The sequence below is a fragment of the Glandiceps talaboti genome, chromosome 2, assembly GCF_964340395.1.
Source record: "Glandiceps talaboti chromosome 2, keGlaTala1.1, whole genome shotgun sequence".
Lineage (NCBI taxonomy): Eukaryota > Metazoa > Hemichordata > Enteropneusta > Spengelidae > Glandiceps > Glandiceps talaboti.
The window spans coordinates 28,645,987-28,673,363 of record NC_135550.1 but is presented as its reverse complement, the minus strand read 5'-3'; the positions used below and the strand labels follow the sequence as shown (position 1 = coordinate 28,673,363).

At 33.7% G+C, this 27,377-nt stretch overlaps 1 protein-coding gene across 1 annotated transcript in view; it reads right to left on the bottom strand.

Moving 5' to 3' along the window:
* Window positions 1-24,736, bottom strand: part of LOC144453531 (ryanodine receptor 2-like) — a 127,762-nt gene extending 103,026 nt beyond the window's left edge. Inside the window, exon 1 of the mRNA XM_078144844.1 lies at window positions 24,476-24,736. Within this exon, the coding sequence (XP_078000970.1) occupies window positions 24,476-24,538 (63 nt within the window). The 5' untranslated portion in view covers window positions 24,539-24,736. The remainder of the gene's footprint in view (window positions 1-24,475) is intronic.
* Window positions 24,737-27,377: the final 2,641 nt, after the last annotated feature.

Here is a 27,377-nt window from a genome sequence, read left to right as displayed (position 1 = left end):
GGTAATAAAATTGGAGCATGTAAATCACAAATACACAAAGAAATGGTGGAATCAAATTAGCTTGGTCATTAATATTTCATGACATGTTTGCTCAAAATAAATATTTTATTGCAAGGCATAAATCTATTATATCAATTACAAATTTATGACACACTTTAAGGCATGCATCCTCTATGAATATGCCTGTATATAAATATACCTTACTATAAGGTATCAGTTTTGTCTTCGATATATATAATAATATGTAAGCTAAACCATAGTTTGATCATCTGACATTAAAAATGGAAAAAATATGACGTCCATACTTGAAAATTAGACACACTAAAATAAGATATGAACTTTATAATAAACAGAAAATGTAATTATATACTCATAGATAGATGGTATAGAAAAAGTGGGGTGAAGTGAAGTGAATCAGTTTATCAAACAGCCCATTACATTTGCATGAATTACATGTACACTACTGTTGACATTACCAGCTACATCAATGTGTAAAATTCAAAGCTGGTTAGTCATGCTACAATCACACAATTTTGGGTATAGCTACTAGAACCGGGTACAAAGTACTTTCTGTAATCTGCCATTGCTATCTGAAAGGAACAGAAAACATGACTGTTTTATACCAAAGAAGACTATGAATGCGTCAGAGTGATGTTATAGGATCATCTTAGTCCCATTCCTTCAGAAATTCAAGAGATATGGAAATGTCAAACACATTTGTGGCAATCGTGGTGGTACATTTAATCTCATGTACTCTATACAAAACAGAATTGTTGCTCATCAGATATGATCTTTAACTGCATCAGGATGTTTAAAGGTCATCCAACTATATGAGACTTGCACTCCCCTGTAGAGAGATTACATAGAATTCACATCACAAACAAGTAGGACTGCAAAGCATTCAATACTGTCTTGTAATTTACTTGCAATTTTTCAACTTTCATTCTGATCACAGCATGTGCTTCAAGGGTTCTGTTCATCTACACGTAAATCTCTGTGAGGTCGCATATCAGCTGTATGTTGTCCTTAGGCTTAGTTTGGAGGTCACGGTATTAGAGAACATAGCTACTGGAATTAAGTATTATTGCTCTACCCTTCTACTAATGTAATCTGTTATCAGAGCTACAACAGTTATTATACATCTGTATGTAGCTTGCAGATGGTATTACTTAGAGATATAGTGAAGCTTTGCACAAACACGGATAAACTTTTCGGTGATTTTCATTCATAGCATCAGCTGGTTTATGTACTAAAGCATCTGTACAGATAAAACTCCTCAGTCAATGTGGTACACTACTCAGATGGAAGGAATTGAGCTACTAACTAAGAATCACCCTCAGGAACAATAATCTCTAAGGAATTACGAAAAAGAACAGTAATGGCATATTTGTGTATAATTCATGCTTTATCAGGGATCTGGGCAGGATCGCCTCTTCTGATCAGAGATGTTGTCTTCTGTAATCAGAAGGTATTATCTATCTTTATCTCCTTCTGGGGAATATATAGTAACATCTTGTAGTTAACTTAGACATATTTGATGTAGATAATACAACAGGAAACCATTGTAGATTGCAGACAGCATGTGCAGCCGATACAGCTTGGTGGTTACTAACATGATAACTACATTTCAAGCAATACCCCAAGGATGAAAATAGTTAAATAGGAAGCATCCATGTCCAGAAATGATTAATACAAAAATTTGGTTTACTGGGTAGCCATTGCTATTACAAGAAGGAATGTAAGAAGACATGTATATTTGTACATTGATCTCTACAACAAGGCCAAGCCAATCCTAAAGCATGTACAAGATAAATTTGCCAATGAAAGGCCACCGTGCTTGACCTAAAGGGACATGTGTTCTACAAGAGTAGGAAACTACAACCTTCATCAAACTTGTACAAGGATACTTGACTTGGTAGGGAATGAATCATAACAGGAAAACAGCATTCAACTACAGACCACTCATCTACTTTGACAATTTTAAATAAAGATATTATGATGATGCAATGATATCATTTGAAGTTTTAACAGATCGAGAGAGAATTGCCCTATTATGCAGATTATGTTTTTTATACTTTTAACTATATCCAAGTACATTTCTCCAATTACGAAAAACATCCTGTCAAGTCTTATGAATGAAATCTATCTGTACAATCAATTTAGTTGAACTAGTTAACGAAGGCGATTTGTACACTTTCCCGACCGGCCCTGTATTATGATAGCTGAGTACAAAACCAGGTTATATATGTAACTATATCCAAACTATTTATGAACAAAGTAATACCAAACCTCTTTATAAGTGTTAATAAATATTTTTTCCTCCAGTAGGTATGAAACAACTATTTGAATATGTATCTAAAAAGAAACTTTCACAGAGGTGTTCCATGGAATGTACTGAATTTTCACATTCAAATCCACACTATTTTTAGCAAGATTATTTTCTAATACATGTGATTGTAGAATTATCTAAGCATACAAGTATCAATCATTGGTCTGTTAGTAATGCATCAACTACACTGTTTGACAGCATATGTTGTTTTAACTCTAACTAGAACATACATCAGCTGTGAATTTATTACATATTTAGAACACTTGCACACACACGCGACAGACTGAATAATTCTGGAATGACATTGCCTCAAATTTGCATATAAATATATTAATAGTTCAATTCTTTGAATATCATGGTAGACTTCCAGGGTAAATGTCTGTGCTGCATTTAAATGATTACTTCATCTTCTGATAACCTGTTGACTTGTTAGGTCACTATCTCAATCATTGGACAGTTGTTCTATAATCATTTGTTAACCCCTAGATAACATGTCTGATAACTGGAATAACCACCATCACATACAATTTATTTGCTTTAAACAAAATATGGATTTTCTTCCTGTCAAATATAAACTGTCTAATTTGGTATTTGCTTAACACTGATCAAATGAACCTACAATCCCTCAAACACACATGTGGTAACCAAATTGCAACTGACATCACAAAGTTGAAATATTCCCAATGAACATACGTAATCTGAATTTTAATTTCAAATTTCATATTTTACTCATTTTACATACAGTTGATGGAAAATCTGGATACACAATAATAATCAGCCTCATGAAAATTTATGAAGACAAAAAATGTATAATTGTATAAGTCAAGTTCCTGCCTATTCATTAGGTGCTATAATCAAGTACCATGGCTCAATCTAGCGTTATAAATCCCACTATCAATTACTCACTCAACCACATTACATTCACAATGTCTGCGATTTGTCTTTTCTGAATCTTATGATGATCAAATACTCTGATTTTTTTAAAGTTCCTATACTTAAATTTACAATTATTACTTTCTGTGTCTATCAAATGATTGTACTCAGTAATTTCTTTTATTTCATATGTACCAGAGATGACATGCACCCTTAGTCTAGTTCCTATACAGTATCATTGTCATTTACACCTCTACTAGCTACAAACCACGCTGGCATCCAGACTACACGCACCTGTACACGCACATATTAATGGTATTTACACTGTAGTGCAATACCAAAAACATTATTGCATACCTGCATGCAAATGATATGCAAATAAGGACATGATCATTGTGGTTATACACAAATGTGCTGTCATTTACAGGTAACTGTTCTATTTGTAGTACAATCAATTAGTAAACAAACTTACTTTAATCATTAATGTATTTGGAACAAAAAATCTTTTTTGAATGTTCCTTTGGAATATTTTACTAAAAATTGTTAAGACTTTATATATTCTTTCTGGAAAATTGTTTAGCCTTGGATATGATATTTAGCATGTATACTTGAAATCTGTGTGACCAACACACCATCAAATCAGGTTTACAGGTAGTTGTTAATGTAGTATGTACAGGTCTATAAATACATGTATGTTCATGTCTAAACTATTTATATACTAACCTCAATACACATTAAAATGTAATCATCATTTATGAATGTCAGAATGTAATATTTGTATGAGCTAAAAATGCATTGTTTCATGCTATTTGCGGTACACACAATTTTAACAAAATTAGGTTAAAATCAAAATACCTCATAAATGAAATACTAAGAATAGAAAATGTTACTTAACGTCATTCATCTTTATGAATATGAATTCACTTTAGGAAATCATGCATATGATTCATTTCGCCATTTTGGTAAGGTCAGCATTAGCAGGTGATGTATCCATCATACAACAGTCTTACCTATACCAGCATGCATTGCTAAATCAACAGCTGTTTTTTCAACTGTCATAGACTACAGGTATATTGATATACACATACTTCCAGGTCACATGTTGAACAATTCAAACACTAATGAATATCCAGACATTTACACAAGTAATGTCATAAGAGCAATGAGGTATACATTCTGGAAAATGTTTTCATTAATGTCTGAGATGTTGTTTTCTCATAATGTCTTGTTGATGATATCAACTACCAATAGTATTAGTATTTGAGTCAAAGGATTATCTACCATTTGTTTCTATCCAATAGTCAATCAAACTACTAAAGTCATCACTTTCTCAAAATTCAATCTTTCCTAACACATATCAATCATGACGGCATAGGTAGCATTTATTTCAAACAATTCATACACTGACTAACTGTAAAAACTTATAACTCTGTTCAATAAAATAAGCCTGTGTACTGGCAAACTTGCCAGTTTACTATAATATATTATACTAATTAAATCTTACTCAACTCTAAATAAACATTTAGTGGATGACAATGGTTTTAAGTTATAATGTTATATATATTTCTATTGACAATTGAAACATTTAGTGCAGTTTTCATATTTCAATTTAATACAGCACATATCTTGCATCAATGGTCAAAACTGTATTACATTTTCCAGAGTACCTAATATCTATAAAGCTACAATCAATCCCCTGCCATATTTATCTATTACATTCGATGCTACCTAGCATGAAAGAGACAAGATACATTAAGGAAATTGAGCTAATTCTCATTTCCTGGCTACACAGATGACTATCAGATCTATGCATGCATGCTGAGTGTAATGACATCATTTTCAATAAATATTACTAATGAAAGTATAACATATATCTCTCATTTTCATCTAAATTTTATCATATGGTATTTGCTGTGTAATATCGACAACAAACAAGCTTCATATAGCAACTCAGTACCATTTGATATCATGATATAATCTTTGGAGTTGAATAATACTTTAAGCCATTCCTTAGATTCTTTAAAATTCAAATATATTTCAAAATTTACCTGATTTTCATTTGAGGCAGACTGTGTATATATATTGTACATAATAACATATACATAAGTATGCATATACACATTATTATGCTATATTAACTATTAAATGAAAAAATACCGCCAATGGCGTTGTAGCACAACTGTAGTTTTTAAAAATGTTTATCCATATGCTAGTCTATGCTAACAATAGGTGTTTATTTGCTGAATAACTATCCAGTTGCCTATCCAACCATGTTGCTATCTTTACGATAAATGCTATCATTTGGCTGTTGCTATGGGCGTGGTCATGTTGTTAGATATATTTGCATACATTTGTGTGTTTTTGTTCACTTGTGTATGAATTCCTGATATTGTCTTTGCAATATACGTGATCATTTGGCTGTTGCTATGGGCGTGGTCTTGTTGCTAGGAAAATTTACATACATTTTTTGAATGTTTTATTCAATTGTCTATTAAACCCTGTTGTTATCTTTGTGAAATACACCACCGTTTGGCTGTTGCTATGGGCATGGTCATGGTTACTAGGGTATTTGCATACATTTTTTGAATGTTTATTCATCTGTCTTTCTATTCCTGTTGTTATCTTTGCAATATACGTGATTATTTGGCTGTTGTTATGGGCGTGGTCTTGTTGCTATGCAAATTTACATACATTTTTTGGATGTTTATTCAATTATCTATTAAACCCTGTTGTTATCTTTGTGAAATACACCACCGTTTGGCTGTTGCTATGGGCGTGGTCATGGTTGCTAGGGTATTTGCATACATTTTTTGAATGTTTACTCACTTGCTTACCAGATGATGTTGTTATTTGACCAAAATATACTGCCATTTGGTTGTTGCTAAAGGGCGTGGTCATGGTCGCTAGGGCCAATTTTGTCAAAATGTTTTTAAGAAAATCTGCAGAATAACAGTTTCAGAAACATCTCGCCAAGTTTCAGACTAAATGACCAAGTACTTTTTGAGATATAAGTTTTTGACCAAAAATGAACATTTTTACACCTAATTTGCATATCACTCATGGAATCATGGTATGCTTAATATTTCTTTGTCCATACATCCCTAGATACATTCCCATTAAATTTCAGCCCAATCTGCTCAGTAGTTTTAGAATTATAGATTTTTAACCAAAAAGACACATTTTTAGTCCTAATTTGCATATCACTGATGGAATCATCCCGTCATGAACAAATCTTACTTTACACCCCCTTAAGATTGTTCCCACCAAATTTCGCACCAATCTGCCCAGTAGTTTCTGAGTTTAAGTTTTTTGACCAAAAATCACATTTTTTGACCCAAATCACACACCTGTGATGCGATCATTTTGATTTGAACAATTTCCCAACTAGACACCCAAAGTAATGGACCCACCAAATATCGTGGCAATCGGTTCAGCGGTTTTTGACTTTAAGTTGTTTACACACACACACACACACACACAGACAGACAGACAGACGCCGGGCGATCCCTACAGCACTACTGAACAAGTTCAGTTGTGCTAAAAAAACCAATATTCTTAAAAATATTACATAACATCAGTACCACTTGGATTGTAGCACAACATTATTTCATATACCAAGATACCTTTATTTAAATTTACAATCTACACATCCCTAGAAGTAATGAACCTCAGTTTAGTCATGCTAAAAAGTAGCCTGTTTACATCACAATCAGCTTGTAATGCTTGTAACAGCAAATGATTAATTTAGCCACGCCCCAATAGCAGTTATCAGCATGCCTGTTTGTAGATATTTATATTCCATTTGCTATATATGAAAACTATGTTACTCTTGTGCTCATCTCAATGAGGGCACATTTACATATTGACTTCACTTGAATATGAGCAATTAATCTGATGTACGTTATCACTCCCCATTGCGACCAATCAGTTTGAGCATATATTTTCAAACAGCATTAATCATTTGGTATTGCTAGCAATACAAGTGGTATGTGAGACAGTGAAGCAAAAACAAAACAAACAGCATCATTAATAACATAACAAGTAAATACCACTAAAAAATCAAGTATTTTATATATTCTCAAAAATTAAGCAATCTCTTGCACCATGAATACTGAAGTCTTTGTATGAACAATTCATATGATTCTCACATCACGCTGACATGTCTAAATTGTGTGCTGTGTAAGCCTCCATGCATATGATGACGCACAAAGCTGATATTGCTTTAAGCTATCTCAGCCACAGAGCGGTTCACTCTATAGTACAGTAAATTGCGGGGGATGTGATAAGCTATGGTAAATACATATATAGCACTTTTATAAGAAGTCAGACATAAAGAAATAGTATCCCCTCTGTCTGCTTCATATAAATAGATAGAAATGTCTTCAAGCTATGAACAGCTCATAATAAAAATATGACCCATTAAAAATTAATTTACTAAATTGTCATTTTTTTCCTAGAACTATACAATATTCTTTGGCAGAATACTATCATCTAAAGTGTACATCATTTCAATGTAAATTGTAATGTACATATATTGGTGAATGGAAGCTGAGCAGAGTTCATTGGCATTGGCTCAGGTCAAATTCCTACTGCATCTCATCACAAAGTGTTCTGCATACCCTACCCTTAAACGCAGTCTGTCTTGTAAACATGAAACTAAATATATTCTCCATTTGGTTACAATAGTAATACAACCTAGTTGTTGCTATACATCAAACAAATGCCAAGGTTCAAATTCTAAATTGTTCTAAACAACTTATCATTGTACAGTAATGTTTTATGCTTGACATGATATAATTTTTTATGTTTCTGTGTACATGTATGTCAGATATTAACACAACATTTGATGACATAGCTAATTAAATTAGGAGATGTGTGAAGTTAGTACTGATCAAATAAAGATGTTGATTACACAGAATGAGAATACAGCTAACTATCTTCATGTAAATGGTGTTAACTATTAAGGAAGCATTTTAAAGAACAGTTATTACAACTCAATATAACAATTGATTATAGTACTCAGTCACACAACTATTCCTAGATTAACCTGGTTTTAATAATGCAGTGTTACAGTAAATGGATGTACCATCAATATTTCATATCTGTCTGGTGGAAAATTCACAAAAAATGTCAACATAACAAAAACTTTTTATGATATATCTTCTGTAATAATCTGTAGGTGTATTGGTTTCAATTAGATATTAACATTATATTTTTAATTTATCACAATATGATAATGATTCACTAGGTATTTTCTGACAAGTGCAACCAACACACCATTTTGGGAAAACACCAGCTGTGTAGACATATGGGAATAACACAGAGCTGAATAATTTCCAATTACCCACTATTCCTAAACAAGCTACAAAGCACAGCATGTCATATGGAAGGTAAAAAATTCCCAAATGAAATAATTGGCTTCTTACCACACCCTTGTCAAAATATATTACCCATATTGTGCTATGTATTATTAAATTTATGTAATTGACTTCACTCCATAGTACTAGTAATACAATATTCAATGTACATGGTCTTGAGAGATGATAGTTTATATAAGTTTAACATTCGGTTTTCTGAATGCAAGACAATACTACTTAATTACCTTATTTATTTTACTCTTAGTACATGTAACCGACAACAAATGGCATGGTGGACATGTTTATTACAATTGTTCATAGTAATTATGCACCTCAAAAATAAAAGTCTTCAACTTTTGTTGTTCTTTTCTTCAAGAAAATTCCAATTTACTTTCAGTTAAAATCAAGAAGAATGATGAGGGGTTCCAGTGTATTATACAAAATAGCAACAACTAATCCTGGGAATAACAGCAGATTGGCTTTTTCCTTGAAAACAACATGGTGAACATTGTGTAATTATTTCAAAAGGATCAGAAACAAGCTTTATCCATATGGCCAAATTTGGGGAATTCGTTCTTTGAGGACACAGCGCAGTCATCCTTTACAGAAACAGTATTACATATTATCTACATGTAAACGTCAGCACAAAAAGAATACCACTTTTTTTATGTTTAAAATATGAGATAATTATAAATCTATACAACGTTAACCATCTACGAATCTAATCCTGACTGAACCATGCTACTGCCTTACAGTAATACCAACTAAGCTGACAAAGTCTATTTCTGAATATATTTACACTGGCCCTTTGAACCGAGTTTGGAGACATACATCTATTTTCATTTCCCATCCTATCTGAATTCCACGTAGCATCTCTACATGTTGTCAAACAATTCATGCATTGTATTGCCTGGGTTGCTATTGAAATACACCTCTTGAAGATTAAATTATATTCTAATTTCATTTTGAACAACATTTACATACATTTTTTGCTGAATAAACAGACTACAAATATAAATGATACATATTCATACATATCACATCCCTTAACAAGTAGCATAGCTGGCAGCTTAATTCTCTTTATATAATAACATTTCATGACATTTTTTGTTTCTAGAAGAAAAAAACTTTGACCTCTGCACAAAACTATTTTTGCAAATGCTTTCCAAACCACATTTTTGGAGTCAATTTATGTATCAAATTTCTAAACATGAAATTTGTCATTTGTGGGTGGTCAACCAATCTATCAGAACTATTAATATTTCATCTTGTCACATGTAAAGAGAGTTTGTTTCTAAAATAAGACAGAAGTCAGGTGTTGAGCTCATAAACAAACCATGTACATGATCACTGGTTTTAGTTTTCTACACACTGGATTTGGAAACCTCAGTCAAAAGTTGGACAATGGTAGTCTGAGTTATCGTACAATATATAGAAAAATTCAGTTTATGACTGTTTTACATGTATGATAACAGTATCAAATGTTGGCAGTAAGTATATGATTTGTATTGATGGTGTATCCTCACAATAATCTTTACATTAATCCATGTATTACTTGCTTTATTTTGCTCTGGCAATCACATTTCATTTTCAGTTTGATGTTTTCCTCTTCCCTTTTGTGTTTTGTACCTGTATTAACATATTTTTTTGCATTAAGCATTAAAGATGGTTGGGATTTTGATTTTCAATTTATTACAAGAAGGAGCCCAGAAATCAAATTAGAACTTAATTTACACAGCAATGTAAATATTGTAACATGGCATAATATTATACAAATTGATTATAAGAATATTTGCAAAAATGACGACAATCACTAAAACTGCCCTTGTTATCTTCACAGTTACAGTACAAGAATGATCATCATACTGCTGTGACAGATTTATTTCCAATATTTTGTAACAAATTAATAAGACAAACTGGAATCAGTTGATTTTCCACAACACAACTACGACACTGTCAAAATAGTTCTATAGCCAAAGGTCCCCAATTTTCTAAGGAAAAAAGACCAATGTTGCATGTGTAGACATCAACCGAATCATATATATGTATACTGCTTGTCTAATTCCTCTCAAGGAGACTTCCTCTTCCACACGGTATTGTACATTTAATAATTCATTCATGTCACATCAGGTATTCCTTCTCAAGGGAAAGTATATTTCAATTGGTAATTCTGACACAAATTCATCAAAATACTTTACCAGGGTACTGAATTGTACCAAGCATCTCAGTTTCTCAGTTTTTTGCCTCTTGCCCTATAAACAAACGACAATATCAAATAGATCCATTTTATTTTACATCTTTCTTGTTGACTACCCAAAACGTCACACATTATGATACCATGTGCTTTCAATTGCATGGTGTAAGATAATAAATATATTATTACAAATAATTCATACATTTTAAAACTGACAAAACATCTACAAATCTGATTATTTTGCTGAATAGTTTTATAATGTTCTTTAATATAAATTCTTTCCTTTTAACAATTCCAATCTGATGAAAATTTGATGTAGCAAATATAGCTGGATTTCTTTTACCTCTATGTCCTTCATGTACTGTCATTTACTTTCCATTTTGTTGTTCTCTGAGTAGGCACCTCCTTCCTACATCTGACTGAATACCATGGGCACGTTCACATTCAAAATAAAATCCTTTACATACACATAGCCAATCAAAATCTTCATTCCAGTTAATACTCCAGGATTGAAGTTGAAAACAAACAGACCCACCAAAATAATAACAATAACATCAATGTCTGTGCTCTGCTTTCTAGATCTGTTGTGTTCCAAAGTACTGTACCCATAGGTATTCAATGTAAGACACGCTCTCATTGATAGAGTGGGTTGTTCAATGCATGAGATTTGAACATGAACTATGGTATTCAGTCAGACATAGGAAGACGGCACTCATTCTCAGCACAACAAGATCAAAAACAAACAACAATAAATGAAGAACAGAGAGGTAAATAAAGATTGAAATTAGAAATCAAGGCATTCACTCCATCAGATTTTAATCAGATTGACACAATTCATACATCTGCATTTATTGTTTCAAACCAGAATGCAAACTTCCTTGCAGCATACATGTAAATGTGGTATTCAGAAATTCCTGTCTGATACACACATACTTGGCATGCTTTTCTGGACAGCTGTCCACAGCTGACAACAGCATAGCATCTTACACATCAAGGATTAACTAAAAAAAGTCTAACCATTCCAGGCAAATAAAAGTGAGGTAATTCTGGAATGGATAATGTTACATTACATACATTTAAATTCTTGTTTTGTACACTCTTTCATCCAGAATTGTTTGAATCTCAAGATTTATTGAGAATTCTCCTGAATTTAGTATTTACATTAACCTTGACTGGCTATTGATAGTATAGATACAGAGATATAGCAAATACAATAAACAAAATATACCAAAGTCCCATCAGAATCTATTACAGAATGAAATGAAGAGGAATGTTAGAAAATGTACCAGGTTTAATTTTTTTCTGATACTGGAAGATTTCTATCGCCTACATTTGTAGCTAAATCACTGACCAGATATACATATATGCCTATATGCCATAAATACCCACATCTGCATAAACCTTTGAACAACAGTAGCTGTTGTAAATATGTTTCTACATAGCTCTGGATGTATACATTGCTAGATTTCGACACATCTTCTCCCTTCCGCTGTGGTTCATCCCTATCTCAAACTGTGAGGCTGCGAACAGATTTCATGCGCACAACCTTGTACACGTTTAAGCTGTCATATCGTACGTTTTTGTGGCTCGAGCAAAAGTAATTAAGAATAGACAGAATAGACAAGACGTAGATTGAATTTAATGGTCCTGTGCTTTTCATAGTCATTAGCAAAGGGTCTAGGTGGTTTTGTTACCAAAAATCCGAGCAAATTAAGTCTGTTCACAGTTTTGCTTTTTGAGAGATAGGGAAGAACCATAGCGTAAATGGCATAAATGTAGAGGGTGTTTACATGTAAAGACTGGTTGTAAGCTTAATGCCCCTGTATTTGATATACATGGCTTAATGCCTAAATCTTTACAACAAGATGTAAATGTAACAAAGTAGTAAGATGGCCAGTGGCTTTTGATGTAATCCCCTTATTTTGTATGATTCAAATCACAGACATGTTACTATCTAATTTCACTTGTTATGGCTTGCGGCTTTTGATGTAATCTTCTATTTTGTATGATTCAAATCTGAGACAGTGGACTGTCTAATTTCACTTGTTATGTAGACATCTTACAAAATGAGCTCACACAAAAGACTGTGATTACACAATGCATGAAAAAATGTTGTTTGTGCAAGATCAGGGTTGCACAGGTATGTGTCAAGTAGGCTTGCTGGTACCATCACCATTATCAACTTCCATCAAAACTAATAAAATTGTAGTGATAAACACTGGTTGGTGCACTAACTCTAAACACATACTCAACATAAAAACAAAAGACATCACATCTCTAAATGTTGTAATCAAAAGTTTATTCAATATTTTTTATTCATTCAAGTGCAAAAGGCTAAAATTATCACTGCTTCCATGTAAAGTTGTTTGGAACAATGAATTGTCAAGATACAATCACAATTCTAAGGACTTACATTATAGATAACAAGTGTATACTATACTCTGCCCTGTTTATTACTAACAGTGCAATGAGCAACCACTTTGCTTTGAGAGAACATTTTGTTTAAACACTTCTTAACAAGTATGAGGTCACACAGAGGACATGCCTTGATGTCTGACATGCAACATTTGCATGATTACTCCAACAGAAGACAATTTAAATAACAAGATTGGTTGTCTGTTCTGTTGCACTAAATGATTAACTTTTCATAGGCTACATTCAACCATCCACAAAAAGTGAAGTGAAAAGACTTACAGTCTACAGAAGACCTTACAGCAGTATTTGTCATCTTATCATCCAAGCAAAAGATAATCTGACTAACTAACAATGATGACTGTTACTTGGTAAACCTGTTTGTTTTGTGAGCAAACAACAACACACCACAGAGGAAAGAACATGAAAGTATTAACATTTCAAGGACACATGCTAATAGGTATGCAAAATGGGACAGAACTGAAACATAGCATACATTGACTAATCAAAATAATTATGTATGGAATTAATAATTACAGTCTTGGCATGCAACAATGTCTGACAACATTATTTTACATGTAACTATTAGAGTGAACAATCTAAAGAAGTATCATATGGTATGTTGAAGTATACCATTGTTGCACATACTAACAGTAACAACATGCTGGTACTGATAAAATTACAATATAAAACACCATTACAATATACAAGTTGCTGCACATACTATTAATATGGTTGCAACAACATTCCAATTTATAAATGCTGCACTGTACGGCATTGCAGCAAGGCAGCAAATGAAAATATAGACAACATGGCTGTAAAGAATAATTAACATGGTACTGCACAGTAGTAAATTGCAATATCTCAACTTTCTTGGACTAAAAATCTTTTTATGGTAAAGTTGCAATAAAAATAAGAACACTTTGCTGCTCTAGAGTTATCTCCAAAATGGTAGGACTCCTAAAACTGCATGACTGCACAGTAGATTGCTGCTTCCAAAGAGCATAGACAGTACAGCAGCACAGAATAGAAAGGCTGCCATTACAGTGAAGAGTCTGATTGTAGGATAATTTCCAGGGTTCTATCAACTTATCAGCAGGTGGCTGCAGCATGACCCAGTTGTCCTTAGTGATGTGTTGTTGGCTTACCAAAGGAAGAGAAATGACAGTAATTCTGGCAAAGCAAATCTGATTTACGAAATAATAATAAATCACCAGGACAGGAAACCATTACTTTCCTCTGTGTTGATAGTGGATCACTGATTAATTTCACATAAATCTAATCTCAATTTTGTATGCACAATGATATATGATTATTATAGCTCTACTCTCTGACGCTTTTACAACAATATGCAAATTTAATGCATGATAACACTATACACACCCTAAAATATGTAAAAACTTTAATATGGTCTTTAAATATTAAAGAACACCAAAATAACACATAAAAATTCATATTTTAATTTCAGATATTAATCATTTTCAGGAACTATTCACAACAAGATATGATTAATGAACTCCTGTATCTGACTAAAATTATTCCTCCTATCACTTTGGTCAATTCATGAAACTAACAATGAGGATGACTTTAGAATGAAGTATCAAAATAATGATATGTTAATGTATCATCACCAGAGTTTATAAATATCTAGATACATTTTCATACAAAACAATACACACAATAGATTTCTTTCACAAGTACACCACACACAGCTGTTTTCCTTACTGATGAAAAATATCCTGTATTACAATGTTTCAATTCAAAGGTATGAAATATTCATTTGTTTATGAACAGATTGTCACTTATTATAAAATTTATGTTTAAGTTTTCAAATTCAGTGATGAAATATTATCGCATACATAAATATATTAATTTCTAGAGTGTAAATAGCGATGAAATATTCATAAAATAGAACAGAGGACTCTTCGTCAGAAAACTGTTTCCTTTATTTGTGCATTTTATTTCCCAATATGAGAAATGATGACACGATTGAACCTGTCACATGTATCTAATGAGAACATCAGTCAATTTCACTGCGCTGTTTCTAGAAATTTGCATCTGATCTATATCCCTTAGGAAAAATTGCTTGAATCCATCATCTTACACAGTGTAACAGTCAATAGTGGGCCTCATTCATTGGGTTTAACTTCAAGACATTCAGCTCATGATGATCACATGCATACTCACATAAAAGTACAAAATATAGACAACAAGGTTCAGAACAGAATATAATAAAGTTATGACAATAAGCTAATTTTTAACTTGTCCCTATTTTTGATACCTCTATACGTACAATATGTTATGTTGAACTTGTGGCAATATACCTAATAAAATTGTATTACTATTCAAACCAATTCTATTTGCAGACCATAATGCAATCAATAGCACATGTCAATATACTCTATCAATAACTATTTCACTTGAAATAACAAAGCTTCCGGAAATGCTTTTCAAAATGATGTGTAAATAATTTTCTATGGATGCCAATATACAAATATCACACTATAACTAATGAACATATTACATGAACTAAAATTACCAGTATGTTTTGATTATACATTCATATTTTAACCTCATTTGCATATCAATAATCATCTTATTTTTACTCACAACAATGCGCAAAATAAACATCCTTGTCTATAAACTAACATTTAGCATTGCGACACATGGCTCAGTAACGGAGCTCACTAATTTAGGTCTACATGTTTGCAACATACAGAGACAGACAAACAGACAGACTACTGACCCTACCTATGGCATTTCTAAAGTGAGTCAAGCTGTGCAAAAATTACTTCCGAAACCACACGTTTATGATGCAAATTATAAATATGAAATAAATTAGAACCATAATGCTCATGAATTATGAGATAACATTTCATCTATCTCTAGTGACCCTGTTGAGGATAACCTTACACAGTATTCAAACATGTGAAACCCTAACCCCTAGTGTAGGTGTATTTTTGGAACACTTTGTACATAGACCACAACAACCTACACAATACTAATCCAATACTTGTAATTCAACAGCATGATTCTATCCTGTCATTTATCACAAAAGAAAGAACAATAAAATGTTGACAGGGCTTGGTTATTGACACTACTCCAATACTGACACTGTGTATGTGTCTCAGCAGAACAGACTGGTTCTACTTGGGGGTATAACAATGATGGAATCAAATCAAATTATTATTTCTGAATTAATAAATGTTTCTATAACAACACATATTTGTGTTATTATTAAAGGTAATTTTCATATCAAATAGAAAATTTCATGTTGAAACATGGCTCAGTAAAACACCATTTATCTTTATTGAAGTTCACATTTTTTTAAAGCCATACTTCAATTAAATGGAATCGTGTTTACTTCTAAGAACTTCTTTTCAGAAGCCAAATTTGGAAGACTGCGAAGTGGTAAGGATATGTACAATTTTACGTTCATATTTTCATTTGAAATGTGCCACAGATAAAAATAGCACCAATGGTGCTGTAGCACACCTGTACTTTTTTTTAAATGTCTATCCACATGATGATCGATGCTAGGTATAGGTGTTCATTTGCTGAATGATTATCCAGTAGCCTATCCAGCCCCATTGTTATCTTCACAATTTATGTGATCATTTGGCTGTTGCTATGGGTGTGGTCTTGTTGCTAGGCACATTTACATATTCTTTGAATGTTTATTAACTTGTCTATTAATCTGTTATTTTTGCTATATAAGTGATGATTTGGCTGTTGCCATGGGTGTGGTCTTGTTGCTAGGCATATTTACATACACTTTTTGAATGTTTGTTCACTTGTCTAAGAATCCCCGTTCTTATTTTTGTGAAATACATCACTGTTTGGCTATTGCTATTGGCGTGGTCATGGTTGCTGGGGATATTTGCCTACATCTTTTTGAATAACTTGCCTACCAGATGATGCTGTTATTTGACCAAAATATACTGCCATTTAGTTGTTGCTAAGGGCATGGTCATGGTTGCTAGGGCCAATTATGATATAATGTTTTGAAGAAAATCTGCAGAATATCACTTCTAGAAACATCTCACCAATATCAGTCTCATTGACCAGGTACGTTTTGAGATATACATTTTTGACCAAAATTCCCATTTTTATACCTAATTTGCATATCCCTTATGAGATCATTATATGCTTACCACATCTTCATCTATAGACCCCCAGATTCATCCCCATTAAATTTCAGCCCAATCTGCTGAGTGTTTTTGGAATTAAAGATTTTTGACCAAAGAGACACATTTTTAACCTTAATTTGCATATTACTGATGGAATCATCATGTCATGAACAAATCTTAATCTATACAACCTTAAGAATGTTCCTACTAAATTTCAGACCAATCTGCCAAGTAGTTTCTGAGTTTAAGTTTTTTGAACAAAAATGACATTCTTTGACCCAAATCACACACCTGTAATGCGATCATTTTGCTTTGAACAATTTCCTAACTAGACACCAAAAGTAATGTCTCCACCAAATACCAAGGCAATCAGTCTAGTGTAGTAGTGGTTTTTGAATTTAAGTCATCCATACACACACATATCCACACAGACAGACAGACATACAGACAGACAGACAGATAGATAGATAGACAGACAGACAGACACTTTACCATGCCTACATGTATAGCACTACTGAAGCTTATCAGTTCAGTTGTGCTAATAAAACCAATATGTTGTTACAGTTCATGCAAGTTTAATCATTGCTATGTCAACAAAGTTCATGAATTTTGTACTAATAGGGAGCTTTCTCCTAAGATTTCACCTGTGTACAGTTACATGTATGTACTAGGTATATTCTGATTAGTTTTAAACATGGACCTGGATTTGACCCCATAACAACCACAATTGGAATTCAGAGAACTTTGTGAGAATGAAAACACAATTAAAAAGTATGAGAATGAAAACATGATTAACAAGTGTGAGAATGAAAACATGATTAAAAAGTTCAGCATAGACATCATTCTAACCATTACCTATAGAGGTTTTGATCAGTTTATGTGAGAGGCAACTGTGTCATCAATATTCCTCATCAAAAATCAATTCTTATTATTCCACAACCTCATCAGACCTTTGATAGTGTAAACCATCAATCATCCCAGGATGACACACGGTACAGAGATGTTGTCAACTCAGTTAGTATGTGCACATAATTACACCATATGTGACCAATTTCACTAGAATCATTATTGGGGGATATAAAGACCACTTTATTTCATACATTTTTTACAACTTATTCTTAACTCAACAATAAATTACTTTCTATAGCAATGGTTATTATATATGTGATCTCGATATCCAATTGATGTTTTAATAATCTATCATTTCTATTAAATATTAATACCTTAAAGTTTGTTTTCTCTATATTGTTTAACATGCATGTTTATCTAACAAGGGAGGTATTTAATGATGAAAGGAAGGTATTCAAGTACTCAAATATCTATGTAATGATAGACATACATATACTACTCACATGGGTGTTCACAAAAATGTATAAGTATTGTCTGTTACATGTAATCTGTAACATTAACTAAAGTGATTAACTTACACACATTATAAATCTGTTTAATGTTTGAAAAATCATGACTCAAACGTAATTCATGACCTTCAGACCTACCCATAGACATGTTACTTGCATTGGTTTTTTTGAACAAATTATATTTCATGAATATTATTTTTTCACTAATTATGCTAATTAAAAAACATCATTTTCACCGTGTTCCACAACTTAAATTTTTCTAGACTTTTGATATGTTTATATTCAGCATAAAATTCTGAGCAAGATGCGCTAAAAATTATTTCTGTTGCAATTAAGTCCTAAATTTCTGCTAGACTGATTGGACTATATTGAATACATCACAAATTATAAATGCATACAAATGTAGTCTACAGTATTGAATTGTCTCTTTATCCCACATGTGTTGCAAACGTGTAATGGTCAAGGATGGTCTGACTGTTTTTTGAAGCAGTTACATGTAAGTGTTAGAGGAAACTTGTAATCCAAAAACAAATGACTACAATTCAAATAATATAAATGATCAATTTTGCCAACAATAGTGAACTGATAAATAATTCATCCTACTAACTTTTGAAATGGTATAAAATTGTATTTTCTCATTTCATTCCTGTATGACTTTTTAAAGTGAATATGAGGAATTGATTTCACTACTTCATGTTTAGAGATTGAGCTCACAAGGGTTCAATCTTCTACATCAACTGATCCCAAAACTTTCAATCATTTATTTATCAAACCTTCCTTTTTCAGCCAAATATGTCTTTCTAGTACTACTGACAACATCCTACCAAAGACATTGGTGAAATTTCTCTAACATTTATGATTCTACAAAAGGAAATCTCAAAATGAATGTTCCTCCTGGGGACTGCATGATTACAATCACTTCATCCCACTTTCAACTCGTCTCATTGTAACCAACATCAGTCTTGACTCACCACACAGCCACCATGACAACCCTGTCTTTAATAAAATTAAATTCTTGTGTTTAAAAGCCTGGGAGTAGACAGGGTTGTATCATTTAATTGCAAGAAAGAATATAGTTTTGAACCAAAGGGGTTAGTCACCTCCTGATGGTGCCTAAGCATAAGCTGGAAAATGGAATAAGTTGAAAAGGGGCAAGTTGACGGTGGAAAGAGTTGAAAGTGGAACAAGTTGATGTGGAACAAGTTGAAATGGGGAGAAAGTTTGCATATGACATACCCTACTTACACTGATTTTCCTAATTTTCACAATTATTTTTTTTTGTCAGAAAGAAGAAATGAATAAACAGGAGCAAACAAGAACACATCATGCTTTCACTGTGTAACTCTCCAATACATGTACATGTACATGTATATCGAAACAAAGCTAAACCTCATTTTGGTTCCTGACCCTATCCCATGAAAGGAAGATAATATGTCAACAATTCACCATCACTAATCACATAATCTTGATTTGAATTAGTTGAATTAGAAGAAGAAAACCTTGAAGGATCATTAGCAAATGATAAAACTTAGAAATTCCTGCTATAGTCACTGCAAAATGGAAGGAAACACCAACATCAGGTACGTTATATGACATTGCCTTTTGTCAACAGGAATATCACAATGAAGGAGAATCACTGGTAATTTGCTGTTATTTGTTTACACAAAGAGTCTATGTTCAGTTGAGGTTGTTGGGGTTTTTTGTCTCTACATATTTTGATTTACATTCTCTACTTGTGTAGTTGATCTTGAAAGAAAGGACAGTGACCAAAACATAAATAAAGTATATAGTAACTTGAGTAAGTAAAGAAGGTTGCACTTTCTGTTCAACTGTAATACTTTCATCTTGAGTATGTGAAACTTTTATGTGCATCATTGATGGATATGTTTGCCGTCAAGTTCATTGACCACAATGTATGAGTTCTATACATGCAAATAACTTGACTCAAATGGCCAATAGTCTGCAATGTGTGTGTTCTCTACATGCAAATGACATGACTTACAACATCCAATAGTTTTCAATGTATGATCTGGGTTCTCTACATGCAAATGACTTGACTTGAAATGGCCAATAGTTTACAATGTATAAGTTCTCTGTATGACAGTTCTCTGTATGACTTGACCTGAATTGTTTACAGAGAATAATACAGAGAATATCTTCTTATAAACATGGAGAATGTTAAAATGTCAAAAGTTGTTGCAGTCCAAATCAAAAGAATAAATTCATTCATGTTTAGTAACCTTTGACCACAAATGTTTGTGTTAGTGCCATCTGACTAGCACCATGATCCATACTGTTCACTGATTACCTCTAATTAGTTGTTTTATAAATATGAAACTAAAACCCCACTGGGATGGCCTGTCTGAGAATGTAGAAGGGGAAAAGCAATGGCTAGCATATACATTTCTTGTACTTGATGAATGCTATCAACAATACTGTAAATGTCAAAATAAATGACATAAAGAGTTGTGGGTATCATCATCTGATGTAAGGAACCTTTCATGTACACTTCAAGCCGTACACACTTCTACTTCTAGCAAAATTGACGTCTTATTTAATGATCCCGAAATTCATATCACTATCAGGTAGAAAAAAAGTGACTTGATCATGTGACATAACATTCCCATGTTACTCTTAGTCTACATACATAGAATGAAATAGTTTGCCACGGTTTAACTGAAAGGAGAGAGATTATGGTGACTGGCCCATTGTTGTATGTACACCTTCTATAGCAGTACAAACACCTACAATACTATAGCAGTCCTCGTAACAATACAATCATGACTCAGTGTTGTAACCTCATACCAGGCATGGCAACTATGTGTGGTGCAGCCAGGCTGTAGACTATTATCACCTAAGCTATCGTCTCATGATGTGGCATGAACTATTAACAGCATGGACAAAACTAACTGAATTCATTTGTTAACACATCATACTAGTACCTCCTAGAAAGTACATGTCATACTCACTTGACTATGAAAGGCAAAGAAACACAAATACTTCAAGTATACATTGCATAATAATATTATCGCCTACTTTAGTTAACCTCACAGGTACTCTATTTCAGATCATTGCATGCACGCATGTGTATGTATCATGTGTGTGTGTGCGCGCATGCATGTGTGTGTGTTGTTTTTTGTTGTTGTTGTTTTTTGTGTGTGTGTGTGTGCAGGGGTGAACAAATCCACTGGTCCTGGGTCCGGGACTAGCGATTTTTTTGGGTGGACCACACAAATTTTACCTTGTCTGGTCCGTCGGACCAGTACCTTACTGTTAATAATTATGTTAAAAAGTCATCTGAATATACAGATTCAGAGGTAAGATTTAATGTTTCACATTAGTGGGACCTGGGACCACTAATTCTTTCAGCAGGACCACTGGATTTTTAAAGGCACTGGTCCGGGGACCACCAGTTCACAAAATGATTTGTTCACCCCTGGTGTGTATCTAAGTATATGTCTGTTTACATGTGTACCTGTACATTTGTATGTGTGCTCAGATCAGGAAAGGGGGTATTGTTATTAGACTTGCACAGAATGCCTTTCCAGCCACAGCACTTTCTTTTTCTAGCAACACAGCAGGGACATTTTGTTGGCCTTCCTGTATTACAAACTACTTGTGTAAGTTGACTCTCTAACATACCAATTGTAGGACGATCATTTTTGCGTAAAATAGGACCACTGTTTCAGTCTCTTCTCTGGCAATTTTTTGATAATCGTGTGGCAAATTTGGTTATAAGCATGCATTTCTGAATCGTATAACTAACAACCTTATGTTTTGGGGGTTTTTTCTCCTTAATTACATGCATGGCCACTTCTTCCAAATTGAATGCTGCATGCCTATTCACCATAGACCAAACAATCTTTTTCTGGGCCACCACATCCTCCAAACCTTACACTAATAACATAACCTTGAACAATAGAAAAGGTACCTGGCATGGATACCACCACACTCTAGTCAATGAACAAGAACAAATTTGGTGAACATCAGTGCCAAATATTCAAACTGCAATGACCGACTTTGTGACTTTTTTTTTATTCTTATATGATTGATTGTACATTATGTATTTCTTGACATCTTAAAACAGCTGTTCTATAACATAATAGTACATCTTAACTTCAGACAGGAATGTCTAGCACTTTACAGAATGGATTTCAATACTTGGTCAGTCAATCAAACAAACAAATGAAAACCTCAAGGCTTTGTTTCTAAATTCAGGTACTGTCATAATCATAGCCAATAGTATATAAAACACTTTTTTGTTGATTTCATAGGAAAACAGTAGTTGTTCATTTCCTCTTTTTTGTAGACATAACAACTCTACCAAATTGATGTACTCCAATACCATATGGTATTGGATGACTTTTACTTCCAGAACATTCTCCCACATATCATACAATATTTCCACTGAACAATAACATGTAAACAATGTATGCAACATTATCTGTATCAATGCTTTCCATAGTACTAATTCGATATAGTTACATATAGCTGTTTTACTAACAACAGCACATTCCAAGATGATTCACTATTCTTCAATACACAGATGTTTTATGTGATCACCAACACTCTACTGAATTGGATGAATGACTCACAATACAGCAATGGTAACTGCAGTTTTAGAGGACCTAACTTTATCTTATTTACAATCATACAGAGAGAACTCCACAGAGTGAGTGTACCATTGTGTACTGCATGCTGGTTTGTTGATTTTGTTTTGTTTTGATTTTTCTAAACGGACATTAGAACAAGATCTTCTAATTGATTGTCATTGAGGAATAACAAAGTGCAACATGTAGACATGAAATGCCTACTCTGGCCTCAATATCAAGATATGGCCAAGAACTTTCAACATGTGTTCGCTGAGCTACAACATTTTAATATAACATAAAATGACGACAGCTATATATAGGGTTCCCATTGCACAGCGTGCACACTTCACATGTTATCCACATCTGCCAAAGCTGCACTCGGAAAACTGAACAGATAGCATACCATACATTTCCATGTCATTTTGTAAAACAATAATCAATATAGCAAATCGTCACGTCAGTGACTTGTTTAAATGCTTAAACGAACATTATAATTATGTGTGCAACAAGTTATTGTACTTGTGACGTCAATTCATACATGTATTTAAAACCATGCCTAAATTAAAAAGACAAATATACTATAAAATAGAATGACACGTTGAAAATGTGTGCGAATGAAAACCTAGTAGGCGGCACACGTACGTAGATGCATGTACATAGCACCGCGATTCCAACAATAGCGAATAGTCCGATGGACATGGGCTTCCATTTGGTAAGAAGCTCTTTCTGAGGCTTGGGCGGCTACTCCAGTTTCAACGTGGAATACACAATTTCTTACACAAGATCTTTACTGCGAAGAAGATCGCGGCAAGCGAAAAAGTATGCACGGAATGTCGGCCATATTTGGCGAACTGCCTTCTCCAGTATGATGTCGACAACTACGTATATAAACCATACGGTGTATGAGCTAATGTAAAAAGATGCAACAGATCAGGATAATAATTACATAGATAAACACATTGCTATTATTCCTGCTATCTTGCTTTGATAAAAGAGACAGATATGTTAGCACCAACAGGTCATCAGTAGCGTGACTTCCCATTGAACATTGAAAAGAGAATTTGTCATCTCACGTACACTGCACCGTTGCGTTGCGTTGCGCGATCGTTTCAATCATCGGTGTTTGCCGACGTTTTGCTCAGTGGTACACAAAGAGGCGCCATTTCTACTAATCTCCTGCTTTCGCAAGATATTAAGATTCAAAATGGGCGAATTTTAAGTCAGACTTACCGTTCGGAGAAACGATACTTCGTCTTCATCCTGCCGCTCTATATCATCACTCGCACTCGCCATGTTGTTGAGTGGATGTGACTACGGAATGACTTGACCTCGAGAATAAAGATGTTACACTGAGTGGATTCACTCTAGAGTCAAAAATATATTAGTGATGAACGTCCTCATCAGACTACCTTCCATTCAATTCCATTAATTTGTGTTGACGCGAATCTGCAAGCAAGACGCTCAATGATCCAGATCCCGATGCTACATGAACTCCAGCTACCCACAGCAATCTCTCGTATTCAGAGCGCCCCTCCGACAACTATTTACCGCTGTTCCATTAATGCGGTTGCTACATCACTTGCACTCAAAAACGATCGATGGCAAAAAGTTGATTGATCAAATATAATTGCAATTGAATGAGTTGTAACTAATGTAAGTATGCATATGTAGGGGGTTTGGGGGTATTTTGTATGATAAAAACGATAGGTAGCTATCACGTTCACCTCAGATATAATTTCTACAGCAGAGGGAGTAGGACGCATATGATGTAATAGCGAATCACCGTGGATATCCGAAAAAGAAGTCGATTTTTTTTTCATTTGCTCATGTACTTAAGCTTATAAATCTGAACTAATCACTCACCAATGCTGTGATTTATCACAACCATGACCAATAACGTCAGACACTTCTGTAATGAACCAAAACTAACCCCTGTCCCAAATCATTCATAATCCTTGTACTGTTCTGACCATTGAATATGCTCATCAACCTAATCCCGAGCATTCAACTTTTGTGCATTTATTTTTAAATACTTGTTTTTCTTTGGCGATTCTCTGAGTATATTACATGTAAATGCACCAACATTGAGATATATTTCATAAACTTTATTTGCCTTATCATCAATTATTTATATGTATATAAACAAGAACTGAAATGTACAGATCAATGCCCCCGACTTTAAAGATGCTGTGTGATATCACTACAGTCTATGAAAGTGTTCTATATTTCTGTGTTGTCAGACTAACATTTCCTGGGGTCGATATTTCTAAAGTGTTCAAAATCCTAGTCCCGTGTAAACGTGAATAAACGTCTATGAAGTTATTTATCACTAGTGCCCCACTTGTCATATCACAAACCCAAAATTAAACAAATTAATACATAAGGGGCCTTCAGTAATTAAAAGGCGGAGGGCCGGTGGAAATCAGGCCCGGGCAGTTGTAAAAAATATGACCCTCCCTCAATTTCCCTTCTTTAAAACATGACCCCCTGATGAAATATTAAAAAAAAACGTGGTTTCAGTTCTGTCAGACATGGAAAGGACACATCCTATAAACAATGGTTTAAAGGACAATCCCACCGCTGCCACCACATTGGTTATTTCTCAATTTCTAGTACTACTTCAATAGTGTGAAATCGGTACTGCATTAATCAATACCGATGACATTTGGATCTCATTGACTGAGCTGAAAGCCACAACATCAATTCCCAAACACTAGATGGTCACAACATCTCCAAAATAGTATAATCCCTAATATCTTATCCAACTGTTCACGTTTTACTCCTGTGAGACCCACTTCTCTCCTCACGTCACAGCTGACATGGGTGTCATCAGAGATTTGATTGACATGGTCTGATATTAAACTACCTAAACCATAACCTTAACCGATGTGGCAGACGATATAACAAATCATTTTCCAAAATATGCCCCCCCCCCCGAACCGATTTGTAAAAAGTGACCCACCCCATTCCCCCAGCTCCCTGTAATTACTGAAGGCTCCCTAAAGTATATACTGTGGCTCCTAGTTTAGAGGCTATCCGAATCTCAATATCTCTTGCTTCAGCTCCGTCTAGCTCAACAAGTTGAGACATTAATTATGAACCAAAAGTTCTTCATGTGAATGCATGAGTAAACCCCACACTGTTAGAATGATGTGAACAACTAAACGTTTATGTGTGGCGTTCCGTGTTTAATATGACAAACCATTTCCCCTTCACTGTCTATGCTTTGTTTTAGTTCTGTCACATAGTGAGTGGGTGTTCTTTGCTGCCGCTTAATCTTAGGTGTATTACATTGTAAGTTTATAAATGTACTTTGCAGATGTAAACATCATAACATTAATGGTACACAGAGAGTAGTGGACATAACATAAAGACAAGAAGATTTTCCTTGCAAGTTACATTGATTGTATTTTCGGGGAAAGCCTCTGCCATAATCATTCATACACTCCTGGAGCCGCATACTCTAGAGGCAAGGAGTGCAAAAGTAATGAGTACTCTAGAGGCTATCCGTGGTTTTGAATCCATTCTCATGTCTAGCTCGATGAGGTTCGGAGATAAAATTTAAAATGCAGACGAAGCCACCCACATTACATCATGTCTAATATAGAATACTGGTAAGTTAGTCTTTATTGGGGGCATGCCACACTGTCATAATATAATGCGTTTGTCAGATACCCTTTTAAGATTAATCAAACTTTGATTGTGAACATTTTATATATTTTTTGCATATATTTTTTGCAGAAATTGCGAGGCTTTCAAGAAATATAATATATATATATAACTCGGTGAGTATCAATCTGCTAAGACAATGCTCAGTGGCAGAGCTTAATAGTTTTGGTAGTACTGGAACTCTTTCTTGGGTGTAACTCGGAGTTTCACGCATATTGCGATCATCAGACACTCTGATGATCGCAATATGCGTGAAACTCCGAGTTACACCCAAGAAAGAGTTCCAGTACTACCAAAACTATATATATATATATATATATATATATATATATATATATATATATATATATATATATATATATATATATATATATATATATATATATATATATATATATATATATATATAATGTAAAAGCGCAAAACAAGAACTCTAAGAAAGTAACAGAATCAATAGTTTTTT